General features: G+C 37.9%; 3 protein-coding genes across 8 annotated transcripts; 1 reads left to right on the top strand and 2 right to left on the bottom strand.

Annotated features, from left to right (window-relative positions):
- Positions 1–189: 189 nt before the first annotated feature.
- Wdr24 (WD repeat domain 24) lies at positions 190–5467 on the bottom strand. Of its 5 annotated transcripts, none has more exons than XM_071704491.1 (15): positions 5307–5439; positions 5041–5199; positions 4598–4873; positions 4417–4514; positions 4119–4235; positions 3667–3889; positions 3265–3478; positions 2931–3179; positions 2689–2849; positions 2421–2604; positions 2158–2326; positions 1923–2070; positions 1300–1804; positions 956–1117; positions 190–494 (listed from the first exon to the last, which is right to left on the bottom strand). In XM_071704491.1, the coding sequence occupies exons 4-15, from the start codon at positions 4511–4513 to the stop codon at positions 366–368; spliced, it is 2358 nt and encodes a 785-aa protein (XP_071560592.1). In that variant the 5' UTR covers position 4514; positions 4598–4873; positions 5041–5199; positions 5307–5439; the 3' UTR covers positions 190–365. The 5 variants fall into 5 exon arrangements, with proteins under 5 accessions (XP_071560592.1, XP_071560600.1, XP_071560611.1 ...); XM_071704499.1 differs by having other exon boundaries at positions 5026–5199; XM_071704510.1 differs by lacking the exon at positions 5041–5199 and having other exon boundaries at positions 5342–5467.
- A 359-nt stretch (positions 5468–5826) lies between these two features.
- On the top strand, positions 5827–12201 carry L(3)80fg (dnaJ homolog subfamily C member 16 l(3)80Fg). Of its 2 annotated transcripts, none has more exons than XM_071704460.1 (13): positions 5827–6363; positions 6463–6529; positions 6610–6803; positions 6874–7154; positions 7242–7432; positions 7510–7844; positions 7994–8297; positions 8382–8530; positions 8785–9003; positions 9155–9368; positions 9438–9545; positions 9625–9969; positions 10174–12201. In XM_071704460.1, exons 1-12 carry the CDS (start codon positions 6125–6127, stop codon positions 9748–9750), a joined length of 2427 nt encoding a protein of 808 aa, XP_071560561.1. In that variant the 5' UTR covers positions 5827–6124; the 3' UTR covers positions 9751–9969; positions 10174–12201. The 2 variants fall into 2 exon arrangements, with proteins under 2 accessions (XP_071560561.1, XP_071560569.1); XM_071704468.1 differs by having other exon boundaries at positions 11001–12201.
- Positions 12202–12687: 486 nt separating this feature from the next.
- On the bottom strand, positions 12688–16627 carry LOC139771571 (sorting nexin-25). The gene is made up of 11 exons (XM_071704450.1): positions 16242–16627; positions 15854–16164; positions 15609–15778; positions 15136–15530; positions 14631–15054; positions 14198–14502; positions 13869–14126; positions 13660–13796; positions 13353–13592; positions 12895–13177; positions 12688–12783 (listed from the first exon to the last, which is right to left on the bottom strand). The coding sequence occupies exons 1-11, from the start codon at positions 16476–16478 to the stop codon at positions 12712–12714; spliced, it is 2832 nt and encodes a 943-aa protein (XP_071560551.1). The 5' UTR covers positions 16479–16627; the 3' UTR covers positions 12688–12711.
- Between the last annotated feature and the right edge of the window lie 1297 nt (positions 16628–17924).

A 17924-nucleotide genomic window follows, 5' to 3' on the forward strand; every position in this document is an offset into this window, starting at 1 on the left:
AATGAACGAGGAAGACACCAAGAGAGAGTGCCAACAGAATATTTATCAAAATTTTGTTTTGTTTCTCTCCGACCACATTTAAGAGGTATACGCGGGATGAAGGCCGGGTCGGAATTACTAGTAAAATATATTTACGTGAATTAAATAAAAAAAAATGTTTAGGGAAATGATAAATAAGATATACAAATATCTATATATGTACATATAATTTCAAAAGAATGTATCTAAATAATATCTTATTATATAAATTTAATTTATACAGGGTTTCTTTCTGCTGTGTTCATATGTCACGATATCCTTATATTGTAGTACTTTATTTAAAATTATTCAATTTTAATATTTATAACGAATGTCGACGTATTTCCTCAGTTGTATTCACAAAGATGTCCACAACCAGTAGGACATTGTCGATTGTTATTAAACCACTCCCTCATATGATTTATATGGCCTCCATGTGCACAACCTTGACACCACACATAGATACCACGTACCACCTGCGCGAAAAATATTATAAAATTAATCATAATGAAAATAACCGCAATCGAAAATAACAATTTTATTCTTATCTTTTATACTAGAATTATTTTATTGTAATCACATGCAATTAATTTTCAGATTAATTATAATCAATTATCATAACACAATTATGATGTTATGAATGATAGAAAAATTTATGATTAACTTTACATTGATTTTTTTTCTTTTTTTATTATATATATAGATTATTATATATATTTCATATAATAAATCAATCAAATTTTTCGGGAAGGATTCATATACATGAACGATTGCATAGAGTAAAAAGTATTGTATAAAAGCAAAATAAAATATTTCGCATTTGATAAAAGTAATTTCATACATTGTAATTTTTTATGTATTTATTTCAGTTTATTTCACTCTAAATAAATATAAATTATTTCACGAGCTTAAATGAGAAGAGTTAAATTCCTCTTACCTGATTGCAAAGGGAACACAGAGCATGTTCGGGCGTATGACAATGATCGCATAACCATGCAGATCGTTGCAATGATTTTGTGCATGCTACGCAACATGCATGTATCGTAGTCGACTGTTGATTCAATTGCGATATAGAAGGGATCCACGCCAATTGTATTATCTGTAAATAAAATTCTTTATTAAATCTGTTTATGTATTTATGAGTAAAAAGTATCAAAAAAGAAATGTTCATCTCATTGCAATAATTAAAAGAACAAAATTTCAACAATAATTTCTGCAAAATATAGTAAAAAATGTCGTTGTAAAGTAATAATATAATGGATTCTCTAATTATGAACAAACCTGTGTAGCTACATGCCAGAGCTTAAATTTTCCGAGCATGTCCAAGTATTCTAATATCCAATGTTCTTGCAAAGCTACGGGAATATTTAATTTTTTCCTTATTTCTCCTAAGACGATAAGCATCGATACCGTCGTCTGTACGTCTCTTATTGCCGTGTGAAAGCGCAGTCCGTCCAGAACGAGAGATGTAAAATCAAAGGGTAAAGGCTTAGGTAGAACTGGAACTACTAACTGAGGTTGATCTTCAACTATAACGGAAGCTGAATTCTCATTGAGATCAGGCGGATGGTTGGGGAATTGCTCTGGAGGCGGAGACCGATCCTTGATCTCGTGCCGTAAAGGAAAAGCTTCCTTCTGCAATTCCTTAGTCCACTCGTCATCCTCCATACGCATCACAGTTTGCCTACTTTCGCCAGGATGTTCCAAAGACACGGGTTCATATTCAGTTTCGCCGAAGATAAAGTCGCCTCGCGATGTTGAAGGTATATCGCTGAGCAACGGTCTCCTGTAATTAGATAATGTCAAGTGCTCTAATTACACCAACAGAAATCAATTATTCTCGGCATACGCGCGCACAATATGACTCTGGGATTTATGCGACAGTGAGGATATTGTAATAGTACCTTGGCAGAACAGTTGTCGTATTAGTCGATGGTCCCATGATATTTTGATTCTCCGGCACTTCTGTTTCTGTTTCAGTTTCATCGTCACCGCCACTAGCAACGCCAGTAGGATTTTCCCCTTGAAGTGATTTCGCGTCCTGTTCGTGACCTGAGAAAAATAACAAATTTATAGAAGTAATGTGATATAATAGCAGGATATTAATATGTCGTTCATGATATTTCCGCTTATACTTACTTGATTGTTTACTCGCATTTGATTGTTCCATACCAGAACTCTTTGTTACCCCTGGTACTATATTCGACGTATTAGCTATATCTTCTTTAGGCGCAGTCGGTGCACTCTTTTGAAGTATCTCGAACGGATCTGTATACATAATCTTTAAGACTTGCCATGCTTTGCTAACCTGTATAAATATTATTATTAAGCACATTGAAATTATTGTATATACATATTATCTATTGTGCAATATATTTGTGAAAATATAGGTATCTTCTTACAACGTAATTGCCAAAGTCGTATGCGACACGTGCATTATGATCACAGGCTTCACTTAAATTTCCAGAAAGCAAATAATTTTCTGCGGCTATCTTAAACCAATTCGGTTCGCGTACGCATCCACGAAATCTATGCATTACACTCGAAGCCATGCAAAAGGTATCATCATTTGTTACAGGCGTTCTCCTGCAAAAGAACAGGTATATAACAAATCTAAATAAAATTAAAATTAAAAAAATCAACTCCTTTGTATATAACAAAAACATTCACCTCATTAAATTACTTAGCTGTCTTGCGATACTTGCTGGTTCATATTTCACTTTAGAAGCGCATGTAATATCATGTTTTAGATTTATTGCAACACTCTGTGGATTTGCTTTACTGGCCGGCCTTACTGCATCGTCAAAAACATGATGATATAAAGTACAATCCTATAATAGAGTGAAAGCATAAGTATGAAAATCGTACTGCATACGTAATAAAAAAGCAAATAATGTGGTTGACAGTATTACTCTGCTTGTTGATAGAAACGACTGCGGGTTGCCTCTCCATGCCACACCTGTAGGAACATCCTTATGCTCATTGAAACTTGCGAATGGGATATACGGTCTACGAATATCCCATACATTTATGCTACAATCAACGACTAGAGCACAGCTGGCTATGTGATACTTTTTCTGAGGTCTCCATTTTATACGTCCCACAGACGCTATAGTGTGTATAGTGTAATCACAACTTGGTTTACCCGATAAATCCCAAACCTGTAAAGTTAGAGCGATGTGAATGTACGATTGTAATTACATATTTCACACAAAAATTCACATTAATATGTAGAAAATTAAATACTTTGATAGTTTTGTCTCTGGATGCTGTAGCAAGCCAAGTAGCTTCTGGATGCCAGTCGCAAGCAAATATCGGGCCGCTATGTGCCGTAAAATGCTGAAAGTAACGGTCTGGTTTTCTCATATCCCATTGTTGTACATGACCGTTTTCAGACACAGCAGCAAAAGTATGAGGTTGTTGTGGACAAAATTGAACATCTCTCACAGATTCTGTGTTACTACAGACACGAATATATAATTATATAATAACTATCTATCAAATTAAATAAAGTCTTTTTATTCAAGTCAAACAAATCTTAAGAAACAAAAAAAACAGATTTTTTTATCATATATACTAGTTGTGTAGATTGCCTGTGCTACAACATGAATTCATGCAGCTCACCTACAAAAGTTTAGATAGCTTTACCTATAAAAAGTTTTGATAGCTTCTTTTATTCGCAAATCAAAGCATTTCATTGTACCGTCTTGCGAGCCAGATATCAACCACATTGGTTCTGTCATATGAAAGCTTACTTTATTCACGGTTCTCTTGTGATCTACAAATACATGATCCTGTTTCGATCGAGACTGCCTATTCAGGTTCCACAAGACGACTGCACCGTTTGTTGCTGCAGTCGCAAGTATATGATCTATAAATTAATGTAATATTGTAATATAAAATAATCTGATAAATTACGTTAATATATAAGTGTGACATACAGAAAAGTAGTTAAACTAAGTACATGCACAAGGATTTGATATAAGGAAAAATTCAGGTATTTGTATATCTTTTGCAATATCATTAATTGTTTAATATAAAATTCAATATAAATGTGATATTTTAAAATATATAAATTATAGTCACAACAATTGAATTACCATCATTAAGATTCCAGGCAACATCGTTGCAGGAAAAATTCAGATTTAGATTTTTTCCCACGCGAAGATTACAGGCTTCTTCAAATCTGTCCTCCAGCAATGTAAATATTTTGAAAACTGCAATAAAATATTACCGCGATATAATTCTCATACATAATACAGCAATAATATTAATTAATTGGTACTGTTATACCTATTACAATCTATTTCAATCAGATTGTAATAAATAATATGTATCATTTAATTATTTTATAGCATATCCACTTATTTCAAGCTAGTGTAAAGCTAATGTACGCACCATTGCGACCGGCTATCACAACCTGGTTGTTATCTTTATTAAGAGCTAAGGCATTCGCAGGTCCTTCTTGAGCGACGCATATAGTTTTCGACGTCATGCTAAGTGTCAAGAAATTAATATTGAATTACTATCACAATACTAATTACCACGATAAATTATTACTAGTAATTATCTTCATTACCTTGCAATCTTATAATACACACATTGACGTCAGTGTTACAGGCTCATTCGACATGTATGTATGTACTTTTGAACTATTTGTGTTTGTCGAATCTGACCTTCGGCTATTGTGAGAAGCAGAGCTATCTCTACAGATTCCTCTTATCTCCTCTTCTCTCATGGGTATTTGTAATTCTTTCGAGATTATTCCGTGATTGTCTGAAATATGCTTCAGCTGTCCATAACCACGTTGGAGCGAGATGACAAGGCGTAATGTTTGGCGCATCTATTTCTGTCACTAATGTATAAATAAAATTAGTATTCATGTATATTCGCGTTTAGTACATATATATATTCAATCTAAATTTGAAGGAAGAGAAAAGCTGAGAATTCGATACGAAAAGAGTAACTCCGACCAAACTCCGAATTAACTTAACGCGATTAACTTGCCAAGTAATACCATACTTTCATTTTGTCGATATGGACAGAATTTACGGATCTTTTGCTTCAATGAGAAAAAAAAAAAAGATTAAACTGTGTAGTTAGAAATTTTGCTGCCAGCAATTCTGCCGGTTGAATTAACTTTCGCTCATTGACACAATCGGAGTCCCATCGAAGTCGCACCTTAAAGAAAACGAACGCAGAGATAATACACGGAGATCACGTGTGCTACGAGCCAAACAATTAACCATGCCGCGGATAAAGATCGTAATGATTACAGCGTAACTCACAGATGTGACATCGTGACGCGCGCGGAACAAAATACCGTGACGTTCGACGCAGTGGTTAAACCAGGAGCCGGCCCGCGTCGAGCCGACACGAGGTTGTCAATGTTGTCATGGAGGAGTTTGAACACTTTGAAACCAGCAGGCCGCAAGCACGCGCTGAAACTTTCGCGAACGCGACGAGAAAAACAACCGGCGAGTCCGGCGTTGATTCGCCGGAGGCTACACTACATGAGAACTCGCCGGCTCCGTGCCGTTTGTGAATCGCCTGTACCTCCGAGGGGGATCTTGTGCGATCTAAAAAGTAAATACCTTAAAAGCTAGCGCATAAAGTTGAGATAAAAAAATTGAAAAGCTCGCTTCGGCGAGCTTCGGCTTCGGTTACACGAATATATGCATTATATGCAATAATGCAATGCGCTGTATAATAATAATAGTGGCATTCCGCATCTCGAGTGGTGGGGGGGTCCCGCGATTTAACAGCACTGCCATATGTATCGCCTTCGATATGCCTTGTCCGCTCCGGCGCAGCAACATGGCGGCGGCCGTAGCCCGGGGAGTGTTGATGTGAGAGGCTTCCCCGTCGACGGTATCGGTAGCGACGTGACGCTCCGCGGTCCGCGCGAGGACGACAGGTAGACGACGCCGACGGTCCGCGCGCGAAGTATGTCCGCTGATCCCGAGCGCGGCGTGAGCGCGAGCGGCAGCCAGGAGTAAAGGGGAAACGGTTAACGGGTCACGCGCGCCCGTGACAATTCGGCGAGAGGTAGGCTCGCACGCCAGTGCCCACACACGAGGAGTGCCCCACCGTTGCGCGTCGCGAAATGATGATGTCGATTGATTCCTCGATGACGGGCGAGCGACAGACCCGCGGCGACGTTGCGCGAGTCGCCTCGTTGATGAAACACGCCTTCCTGCTGCTGAGCCTCATCGCCGCCCTCCAGTTGACACCGTCGGTGATCGCCAGCGAATCCCTGGGTGATCCGTACAAGATACTGGGCGTGTCGAGGCATGCGACGGTGCAGGACATCCGGAAGGCGTACAAGCACCTCGTCAAGGAATGGTGAGTGGCGTACCTCTGTGTCTAGAATCTATATAAAGTGTCCTTTCTAAGTATAAAAGACATCTCTGTACGAATAAATGTCACGCAATTTTCTCTCAGGCATCCAGATAAAACTGATCACCCGATGGCTGAGGATAAGTTTGTAGAAATAACAAAAGCTTACGAGGTAAACTATATTTTGTATAAAACAATGCAAAAGGAGCAGTTACGAGGGAAGATTTTTAACTGTCGCATCCAATTGTTCAGCTTTTGACAGATCCGGAAAGAAGGAGAAAGTTTGATTATCATGGAATTACGGAGGAAAGTATCCCCAGGCAAAGGAGAGACGACAGTCACTTCAATGTTCTCGATCCATGGGAAGAATTGTTTACCGGTAATTTTAAGTTCCAGTATCAAAAGAGAGACATCACGCTGTTCCATAAAATGAGCATCACATATCGGTATGTTCCCCTCGCGCGAAACGATGACCTGTCGTTGCGAATGTCGCATTAAATACCTCGCAAATTGCAGATCGTTCGAGAACGTGATAGTACCCAAGACTTACCGTATGCCGTATTTAATCTTGTTTTACTCCGACTGGTGCTTCATGTGTCTGCAAGCGGAGTCTACTTGGAGGCGATTGATCGACGAGTTGGAGCCATTGGGACTCGGCTTGGTTACGGCGCATGCCAACAAGGAGCCCACTTTGGCGAGAAGACTCGGTATCCATTCCGTTCCCTGTCTCGTCGTTACCGTGGATGGTCGTACTAGTGTCTTCAAAGAATCTCTGTTTAGCATTCAGAAAGTTGTTGGTACGTTTTAAGATGTCATATGCTTCGTCTCTTGTTCCCTATCTCGGTCTACAAAGTCTCGGGACTGATAAATCTGTTTGTTTGCAGAATTTGTACGAAATAGACTACCATATAAATTAATAAGTACTATTAGTGATACCAACGTAGACAATTTCCTGTCGGGCTGGACGGATAATCGAATACGCGCTTTGATATTTGAGAAGAGAGACTTTATCCGCTTGCGATATTTGCTTACGTCTTTTTACCACAGAGATCGAGTAGCTTTCGGCTTTGTCCAGGTAAATAACTTGTAATATTATAATCAATGTTAAGTCTCAAGTTATTTCTTAATCATTAATTTTAATATACTTTATAGATTGGCATACCGGAGACTGAGAACATAACGTCAAAATACAAAATCTCTGGAGAACTAGATACCTTACTGCTCTTCAACGAGAATTCTGAGAAACCTATGGCGTCTGTTAGTATGAAGGACATTTCCAGCGAAACCATGCATAATGTTATCGCTAACAATAAATTCCTCGTATTACCGAGACTTTCAAATCAAGCTATGCTGGATTCTATATGCCCGCCTGAATGGCTGAGGCCGCAGAAGCGACTGTGCGCCGTTTTAATATCGCAGCAGAGTAGTACTCTGCACGACGTGGCTAGGCATAAATTTAGACAAGCAGCATTAGAGTCTTCTTATAGGTATTGTCTATATAGTAAATTTTTATTTTAATACAATCATAAAATATCAATAATTTATCTTGGTTAAGTATAATATAGTTTTTAGTCGAGATATATGATTAATTTCTATATGTATGTTTCTCAAATATTTTATTTAATAATATTTACAGCACGGAACGGGTCAGGTACGCATACGTATTCAAAGATACGCAACCTGAGTTTGTATCAGCACTATCGACTGGTGAAGGCAGTCCACTGGAGCCTTTATTACATATCGTCATTATATGGAGACGAGATGCCAATCACTTGAAGTACGAGTGGCTTCCTCACGGGTGGGTTGAGGTCGTTCAGGACGATCGTATATGGAATGAGACGCGTAGACATTTAGAGAAAACTATACAAAGGCTGTTACGCGCCACCGAAGCTTTACCATACGCTGCTGTCGTAGGAGAATTGGCAGATGAACACGCACAGGCATGTATCCACAGTAATCATAATATCCTTTGTGATCTGCAAATTATTAATATGCCATGTTATAAATTCAATACACTTTTGCAGGGTACTGTAGACAGATTGATAGGAAGGGCATTATTAGCAGTAGATTATATATCCGATAATCTGACGAAAGAGCAAATTTTGCCTTTGATATCGGTACTAGTGACCCTCATGCTAATAGGAGTTGCAGGGTATGGAATGTCGTACCTAGTGTGAGTATAATTGAAATACGGAGTAATATAATACATTTCTGATTTCTTATTTAAATCATCGCATGAATTCATTTCAAGATCAAGCACTAGTAAACCATCAAATAATTTTGCCAAGTAACAAATAATTACTAGCCGCTCGAAGCATGTACATTAATTATATACATGTAAAATTGATGGTGCGAAGAAATATCATGCGTATTATATCAATTTGTTAAAATGTTTATACATGAATTTGTTCTGCTTTTTATATCTAGTAAATTAGAAGAAGCAAGTGTCCAGGCTAAACGTCCCCAGTGCAAGGGCAAGCCGCTTCCACCGCAGCCGCAACTACGATTGCACGAATTACGCGCGCAGACATACAACGGATTAATTCGACTTTTAAAACCAGGATGTCGAACCATCATTCTGCTGGTTGACGCCCAAACCCGATTAAAGTTATTACCAGCTTTTCATAAAGCTGTGTGGCCTTATAGGTATGCGCTGTTTATTAGCATTTTCTATTTCATTTAGTATTTTATACTGCATACGATAATAATTATATGAAATTTTACATATCAAAATTAATAATGTAACAAAGTACACACAAAAGGAGAGTCGTCATTGTAAATCGTTTTTCATTCTCAGAAAGAATAAGACGCTTATGTTCGCACATATGTCATTAGAAAGGGGTCTCGATTGGTATAAAGAAATATTATCTCTCACTTTACACGAGGAAATGGAATTAAATATAAATGCCAAGAACTGCGTCGGCACGGTTCTGTCTTTAAACGGACACCGAAAGTATTTCTGCATGTACCATGCCAAACATCCAGAATGTGCTAAGGGTAAAGGTTCTAAGGTGTGTATTCGAATACCTTGACGCTAAAGCTACATTATCTGGAAGTCAAACAATTGTATTATATTATAGCGTATGGAAAAGATGACCAGACAACTTACCCGAAGACCTGAGGATCCGGAAGCAGGCGCTTTTATCGGTTTTGATAGTTCCAACGAATCCGATCTATCTCAAGACGAGGTATATGACAATACGTTAGGAATTTTCCTCATTTTTAGCAGCTAATTCACATTGACAAACAATTTTGCGTATGTTACAGGGCGGAAGTAACATTTTATATCAGGACAACCTTTTAGATGGATTACCGATGTGGCTCGATAGATTGTTCGAAGGATTAACGCACCGTTATTATATAAATTATTGGCCCGAGTTCACTGCCAAGTAAAAAGAAGAGGAGAAATAAGTTTTTTCTAGACGTATAGAGGAGACTATTACGCCTAGGGACATATATCTTGGAACATGCTGTTTATCTTCCTGACGTTAAAAAGTCTTGAGTTTGGCTGCTTGATGACATTGCTTCAGTCGCTACTTGTTTACAATCTAAGTACATGTCCTGTACAATCATTTAATTTTCGTCTAGAAACAATCATTATTGGGCTATTTCGTAAGTATTTTTTTTTACTGATTACATCTTCTAATTTTTAAGTATACCTTTTTCTGATTTCTTAAAAAATTTGTATACAAAAAAGTTTGGATGCACTGAAATTTTATGTCATTTTAGCTGTTGGTAGTGTTTATAAAACTTTATTTCAAAAGGCATGGTACTTTTGAATGTAATACTTATATTTTTTTTTCTTTTTTTTCGTAGGTTATAATGCAGAACGAAAACAGAGAAAACACAAGCTGCATTGGATTAGATAAATACGAGCTAGCAATTTCAAATATTTTATGCTTTAATTACAATATAATTGCTGCTGCAACAGTCTACGGACTTGATATGTATTATCTATCTATTTTCACTCATACAGTCCGTAATAAAGGGAAGTTACCTAAAGGCGAAGATAAAAATTTTTTATTTGTCGATGAGCTATCATTTTTATTATATATAAAAATGTGTCCTCAAGTGCACTGTGTTTGCTTGGAATGCTTTAAAGAATATTTGCCACTTTTACTTTATAAATTCGTTAAATACAATGATTTAATTTATCCACACATTTGGAATATATATCGAAAGGCGGATGAATCTACAGCCAAGCAATTTTCAGAAAGACACAAAAATGAAATTTCAAGTTTATTGTCGAAAAATTGTTCAAGATTATCCCCGTCTTTCGCGTTTCAAAAATCGCTTTCGCTTGATGGAGGTAATTATTACAGCCACTCGTGAAGTAGATTAGCAGCTAAGAAATTTTAGACATACATAATTGCGCAATGCAATTTTGCACAATTGTGTACGTCTAAAATTTCACGCTCACACAAGAATTCCAAGAAGTAACATCTCCTGAATATAATTGATTTAATTGAAGCAAACATTCGTTATTTTTTAGGATGACCCTAGAGACATGAATTTTGAGTGAAGATAGATCGGTAAAGAAGAAAATTAAGACGCGCTCTTTTCAAAAATTGTAAATTTTTAAATAATCAAAAAAGTATATCAAAAAGAATTACTAGGTTATCACAGTCTCCTTTATACTTCAGCAAAAGTGATCAAGAACAAGGTTCGCCTAGTCAACGGAATATTATTGCCATCGGGATATACTGTGATTCGAATGGACACAGACGCAACCCTGTATAAAGACAAAACATATTCATTACTTATGCTAAGTACCATTTATAAACATATTTACAGTTTCCCGCATTTTAACGTTTTTAGATTGGTCTTTAAGTATTGTTAAAGAAAGTACATTATAAAAAGTTACATAGCAGATAGAAGAAGAGAGAAGAAGAGATCACCGAACGGTGGATCGATTCTCTGAATATAGATCAAGTTTTCTATATACTACTACTACTTCCTCCGTTCCTATATAACTCGGGAATACTCTTTCTATTCCTCAAAATTGCTTGTATCTAGTCAACACGTTACCAAAAATTTAGCAGTATTGCACAGTACAAGCAGATAGATCATTTGTATTTCCTCAGATATGACTGCGAAATCGCGATCAATTGCGATTCTCGTTGCGTTTGACTATGTTAACTACTAATAATATTGTGACGATCGCTATTTTTAGTCGTAAAAGAATTATAAGTCTGTATTGATATGTTTATGTATCTAATGCGTATCTCTGTCGCTTGTTCGCCCTATGTTTATCAGTATCGCCAATGTATGAGCATATTTCTCGAATTTGAATGTCAGTAGCACATGTCTACTTACAGAATTTGTACTTTATCGCTATAGTTACCGTAAAATCGATATTCATAAGCGCGAACCCAAATGTTAGCATGATAAAGGTGTTATATTTATAAAACAAATAATTGCCCTTATCAAGATTTATATACGTCCATTACTTTATTTCTAATTACTTTACTTTTGTATCCATCTCTTGTTGGTTGTATATTCTTTAAATACTTAAATAATACATATATATGTCTATTATTTAAATAATATACATATACGTATGTTGTTTAAATATTACATTTATCCAGCCAAAGTAATGTTTTTTCGGATATGTAATGTTTTTTTCGTAAAGCGACAGATATAGGTACTTCATATTGTTATACATATACATTTCCTTATTGCAAGAAGAAAATTGTTTATATACGATATTTCTGTATTATTAGAATCTATCAAACATGTATTACAGCGGCAGGAGATACATCGTAATATTGAAACTGCAAATTATGTGCGCTCAATTGTTTATACTTTATATCCTTATATGAAGATTAAAATTAACGAAACAGACGCATGGAGTTAATATTTCTACCCTAATAACGTTAATCTGGTCAGTACTTTGACTTTCATCCAATTACATGAATATTATCGCGTTTAAATAGATTTTAATAGCATTTTTATAAATATACAGCGATGTATTCGTATCAATTTTGCGGTAACTATAAAGTGCTTTAAGTTATTACTCGTTTGTCGTAAATATTATGTGATATAGGCAATATTCGAACTAATTTTGCGAGATGTGCACTATGATATATACCCATTTGTTACGTTTCTCGCAAAAACATTTCGATTGTAAAGAAATGATATATTTAGGAATGTTTGTTAATAAAGCGTGTAGTTTATTGTATGTTATCCGCGTTAGAAGCATGTACGTACGTATCTTTCTCAATGTTCTTTTTACTCGTAATCGCTATTTACTTTTGGATCTATAATTTCATTGCGTTTGGAAATTACGTAGTGTAAGATCCGCTAAAAGGAATGAAACGGGGTTGCGTATTCATTGTATATCACATTGATACTTTATTTCGCTAAGGAACATTGTTTATGCTGCAGTTCTGGAAATACTTCGTACATTAATACTTCAAATATATCCTGTAAAAAAAGAGGAATCAGTAAAAAAAAAAGTGTAAAAAGATCTCTATATACCTACATACACACATACATACACTTCGAAATGAAACGATTACAAGTAGATTGACTCACGTAAAATAGCTGTTTATTCAGATTCACGTTCTGCAGGGAATCGAAAACTTTAATCGCGCCACGTTGAGCACTTTGCGCTCCCACTAGATTCGTCAATACTTCAGGTACATTGTTAAGAAATTGCCTGCGCGCCTCGCCTCGCGTCTTCAACTTTTCCTCGTCGGTGCGAAGAACTGTCTCGGACACGAGCTGCCCGTTCGGCCACCACGATCTCGTAAACAGTTGTATGTAATAATGGAGCATTGGCTCAGAAAACACCCATGCAACGGTATCTCTGATTTGTCTGCAAATCAATGATATATTAATCTCATCTTGAAAAATATCTCTATATTGTCTTATTAAATTATAAAATATTAAAAAATTGAAATGGATAGCTATTTATACAAAATAAAGTAAAGAGAAAGAAATTCTAAAAATGTTATAAGGCGAATAGAGTTTTGCACACGCGATATTTTTACCTATTTATAGTACGTCCGTAAGTAATTTGTACGAAGGTGATGAGAGACCGTCTGAGCCAACGAAATACTCCTCTTAAATCGAAAACTTCTCCGAGAAGCGTGTACAACGGTTCCGCGATCGCATCCTTGCTGGCATTCAGATAGGTGTCTGTGCCGGTACGGCCCGTCTCGCTATCGTCCAATAACAACGAATAATCCTCTTCATCTTCTTTGTCGCGTACCTCGTTGCTACCGACAGATCTGCCATGGAGATTTACAGAGTCAGCAAATAGATCAATGGTTATGCGACGAAATTAGTGACGCGTACGTTTTGAATAACGTGGACAAAGAAAAGCGAGATTTCTTGGGACATGGTGCCACCACGGCTTTAAGGTGCTCCGAGCTTGGACTGAGAAAGGCATACAATGCCTCACTTTGATTAAGCCTCTCGTCCTCCAAGACAAACTGCAAGAATCAATAGATGAGGTGAACTGCGTTAATAAAACAATCCAGATTCACATTCAATCAAGGACATACATTTAAATATTTTTGTATCTGCATCCTGGCTTTGTCGAGTGTGCTCTTGTCGGATTTTCCGAAAAACTTCAAAGGCTGCGACGGTAGGTCCAGGCTTTTAACGTTAGGACATAACTGACGTAATTTCCTGTGAAGATCTTGAAAGTCCTGCAGTTTTCTCAACACCACCCATCCGCTGGATATGCTTTCATCATTTTCGTCATCCTCTGCCATGTGGACAACCAGTACAAATTGCGGAGGATCCCCGTTATCGGGCATCTATTCAATAAGAAAATCATAAGGAAAGCCTTCTGTAAATATATGTGGAGAAAAATTTCACACTATATTACCCCTGCGCTCTGTACGTCGGCTCTCCAATGACCTAGATGTTCAGCCCACATTTCCGTATGATTTAAATGCGCCTCCAACTGTCGCTTTTCACCTTGCAGCCATTCGACCTCTTTCGCTAATATACTGAGCACTTTGCTTTCGGGCTTGAGAGAGGATTTAAGCGCCTGCAATGCCTGCATCTTATTGTTCAATTTTTCGTGCAGTTGATCTAGTTTGCTACGAGCGTAATTTGATCGTTCACCGACGAGCAAGGTCGAGGATTCTGACAATGTGCCGTCAACGATCTCGCGGTCTTCAACTAAACCTGTACCACAAAAATTGATAAATATATCGTTCGCAATATATAAAATCATGTTTCTGAATTATTCAATACCCCAGTTAAAATTAAAATAAATTTTTCGCTAAATAAAATCTAATTTAATGTATACTGACCTTCCGCTCTTTCATTGAGTAATGCCTCCTGCATGGTTTTATATTGCTCGCTAACGAGAAACGACGGATAATACTTTTCCTGAAGCGTCCTAACGACGTCGTCTTGGACCTCGTAAAATACACTGGGTCCCGTATCGCCCAGCAAAAAGGCCTCCATCCGCTTTCGTACGTTTTTATCCACCTTGATCTCGGCGGTGGGTGATCTGATGTAAGTGTAAAAGATCTCGGCTCCCAATTGATGCCAACTGGACCGTTCTGCGCCGCGTAATTCTTGTACCGCCGCCCAATAACCGATCAATCCTTGACTAGCGACCTGCTCCAGAAACTGAGACAGATATCGTCGACCGGTCACGTTATCTAGACACGCTTGCAGCGGAAATATCCTGCCTTCCATGATCTCAGCAGCGTCGCAGATCTCTGTATCCTGAAAGATATGATTACGAAGTATTGTCGCGCCACCGTAATTCGCGTGAAGAATAGTTTTTTGTTTTTTTTTCAACGCAACCTGGCGAGGATATCCATCCCATCCCAACGTCTGCATGTGACACTCGCACGTATTTTTAGCGTATGTCAGTTGGCTGATGTACCTCTTCAGTTTTCTCGCTCGAATGGCATCGGAGTTGCCGAGCGCGTTATTTTCAAGATCCAAACCTTGGGCTCGTTTCACGTTTTGCACCGTGGTGGCTTGCATGATCTCGGTAACGATATTATATCTGATATGTCTGAGAACCTCTAGATCCCTGGTGCTCTTGACCATACGAATAAAATCCTCGAATGATTCCGCGTATTCGTACGTTTTCCTGTGCATCGCTTCGGCGAGCTGCTGTTGATCGATGTACGTCAGGATCTTCTGATTGATGTAATCGGGATCCGTGATTAAATCTATTGCCGGTTTTAAAACTGAAATGAATAAGAGAAATATAAGTTAAATTGTTTAATTAAAATCACGTATCTTCGTGAAGAAATGACAATGTTTACTTTTGCACGTGAGAATTTCTCTTAAGAGAAACTTTACTGGAGAAAGGGAGTAACTGCGCGGTAACAAAAACAGGATGCAAAGTTCGCTGATCTTCCTTAAATATTCCAGCTCAGCGACAGGCGACATCAAATGTGCCGACAAAATAAATACGGGGTCTTCTCCCTCCGACCTAAATGCGACAAATAAATCAGGTTGCTTCTCTGCCCTGTTCCTCGAACACCAGCCATTGAAAAGAGACGCTTACGAAGCTGCTTGAGCTATCCTGATCTTCTCGAAGTGAAAGGTGAGCTTATTCACTATATTGCAGACCACTAATTTAGTGTGATCGACACGCGACAAGCGATCGTGCAGGCTCTGTATCGCGCCCCACACATCCTGCTTCATATTATCTATCAGCTGTTCCGAGCCGAAAGCCAGATCGTTCAACCAATAGCCGACGAAGTCCTGAAAAGTCAAATCCAAGAGATTCTGCAGGGCACCATCCACCAGACGAGTGAAGACAACAGGGTAACGCGTGTGCTTCCTACTGTTGGCCGACTTGGGCTCGTATCCTTTCTGAAAGGCGGCGACAATCAGTGAGCGAACGATGATAACAGGTGTTATAGCGATACATTATGGCTTTGCCACCGTACCATTAACATGTTATGGAAGGCGTCCAGCTCTGCGACAGTTCTAACGGCGCCAGTACCAGTCTGGTGCTTGGGCGACAGAGCTATGTTGATCAGTATCATGATTAACGGGCCGACAAGCAAACAGGAACAAGTTAATACAATGTAGAGGCAACAACACTGGATGCAGGTCCAGTCCATAACAATTCCCAGGCTCACAACAGCCAACGACGTAACGCAAATGACAACGGGGGTAACCATGGTTCTTTCTGATGAAGCGACGAGACGCGGCGAGACGACAGTGCTTATATCAGCGGACGTGTACACTCAATAACGCTCTTTAATCTCGCCGCGCTGATAATGCACAACAACACCGAGGGCCTCGCCATTTTTAAATACCCAGCGTTTCGCACTTTGCGCTCTCCGAATGCTCCGCGTTGCGCCGAGGCTACGGTCATCTCGCGACGAGACCGAGGAACTAGAAGGCGTTTAACTGTACCCTTCAGAGAATCATGGATAAGGATGACTTCGATTAATTTAATCGGCAATAATTAGGTTTCTTTCAAGATATCTGTAATACTTGATATTATTAAGTAATTAGTACTAATTAAATATTAATGTGGACAGATATTATTAATTTTTCTTGTTTAATAGAAGATTTTGATCATAAAATTTATCCAAATTATGTAGTTAGAAACTTAATTGCTTTAGACTGTTCTTTTTAATTTTTCGTTGTTCGACACGAGAGGAAAGATTAAATCAGAGATAAATTATATAGTTAGAAATTTTGTTTCTATAATAGCTATTCTACTGGTTGAATTAATCGCCGATTAAGTTAATTTTTATTATTATTACAAAGGGCTGTAATTCTTTGTGAAAATTTCCGCCAGTTCCAGCTCAAAGCGCTGAAAAATTAAAAAAGAAAGTCAGATAAGAAAATGTGGAGATTAAATATTTAAATAACTCATCAGACAAAGTAATAATAAAATATTTCAGATTTTTCCTACCAACGCATCTTTGTAAAAATCTGAATAAATATGAAAAAATCCGCGCAATTTATCAGAAATTTTTATACACAGTTACTGAAATTCCTCATCCAATTATTTCTGAAAAATTTTACTCATTTTTTCATAATTTTGTATAAATCTAAAACATGAGAAATTCTTAGAAAATTTCTGAGAAAGTTGAGTAATTGTTTTTACCAATTTTTTTTTACTCTAATAAGTTATGTGACTTTTAATTTATTATGAATATTTTATCATATATATATCGCAACGAGAAATATATATATTTTATTAAAATAATTTAGTGATACGCGCAATTATTCGACGGCTTTTGTTGAACGATTGACAAATCATAGAGAGACAGGGATTTGCGCGATGGCATCGCGGATTTTACGCTTGCTCAATCCCCGAGATTAGCCCGACACCGCGGACTCCTTTTATCGGAGCGGTAAAAGAAAGAGCCGCGGCACGGTGTAAAATCTCTTTCCACCCAATTTCTTCCGCGAGGTTATTAGAGTCGCGGGGCTGACGAAATCGACCTTGCGTCGCGTCACAACGGCCTAGTTGTGAACAGCCGCTTTCGTAATACGCCGCGCCGAAGATAAGGAGATCGCCGATTCGGTGAAGTGCCGCGTGTTTACCTTCAAAACTTGAGCATTAAAATCGTGCATGCTCCAGTTAACGCGGCGGGCGAGCCGCGCGA

The sequence above is a fragment of the Temnothorax nylanderi genome, unplaced genomic scaffold (assembly GCF_030848795.1).
Source record: "Temnothorax nylanderi isolate EJ_2023f unplaced genomic scaffold, tnyl_v1.0 TNYL_tig0003_pilon, whole genome shotgun sequence".
In the NCBI taxonomy this organism is placed as follows: domain Eukaryota; kingdom Metazoa; phylum Arthropoda; class Insecta; order Hymenoptera; family Formicidae; genus Temnothorax; species Temnothorax nylanderi.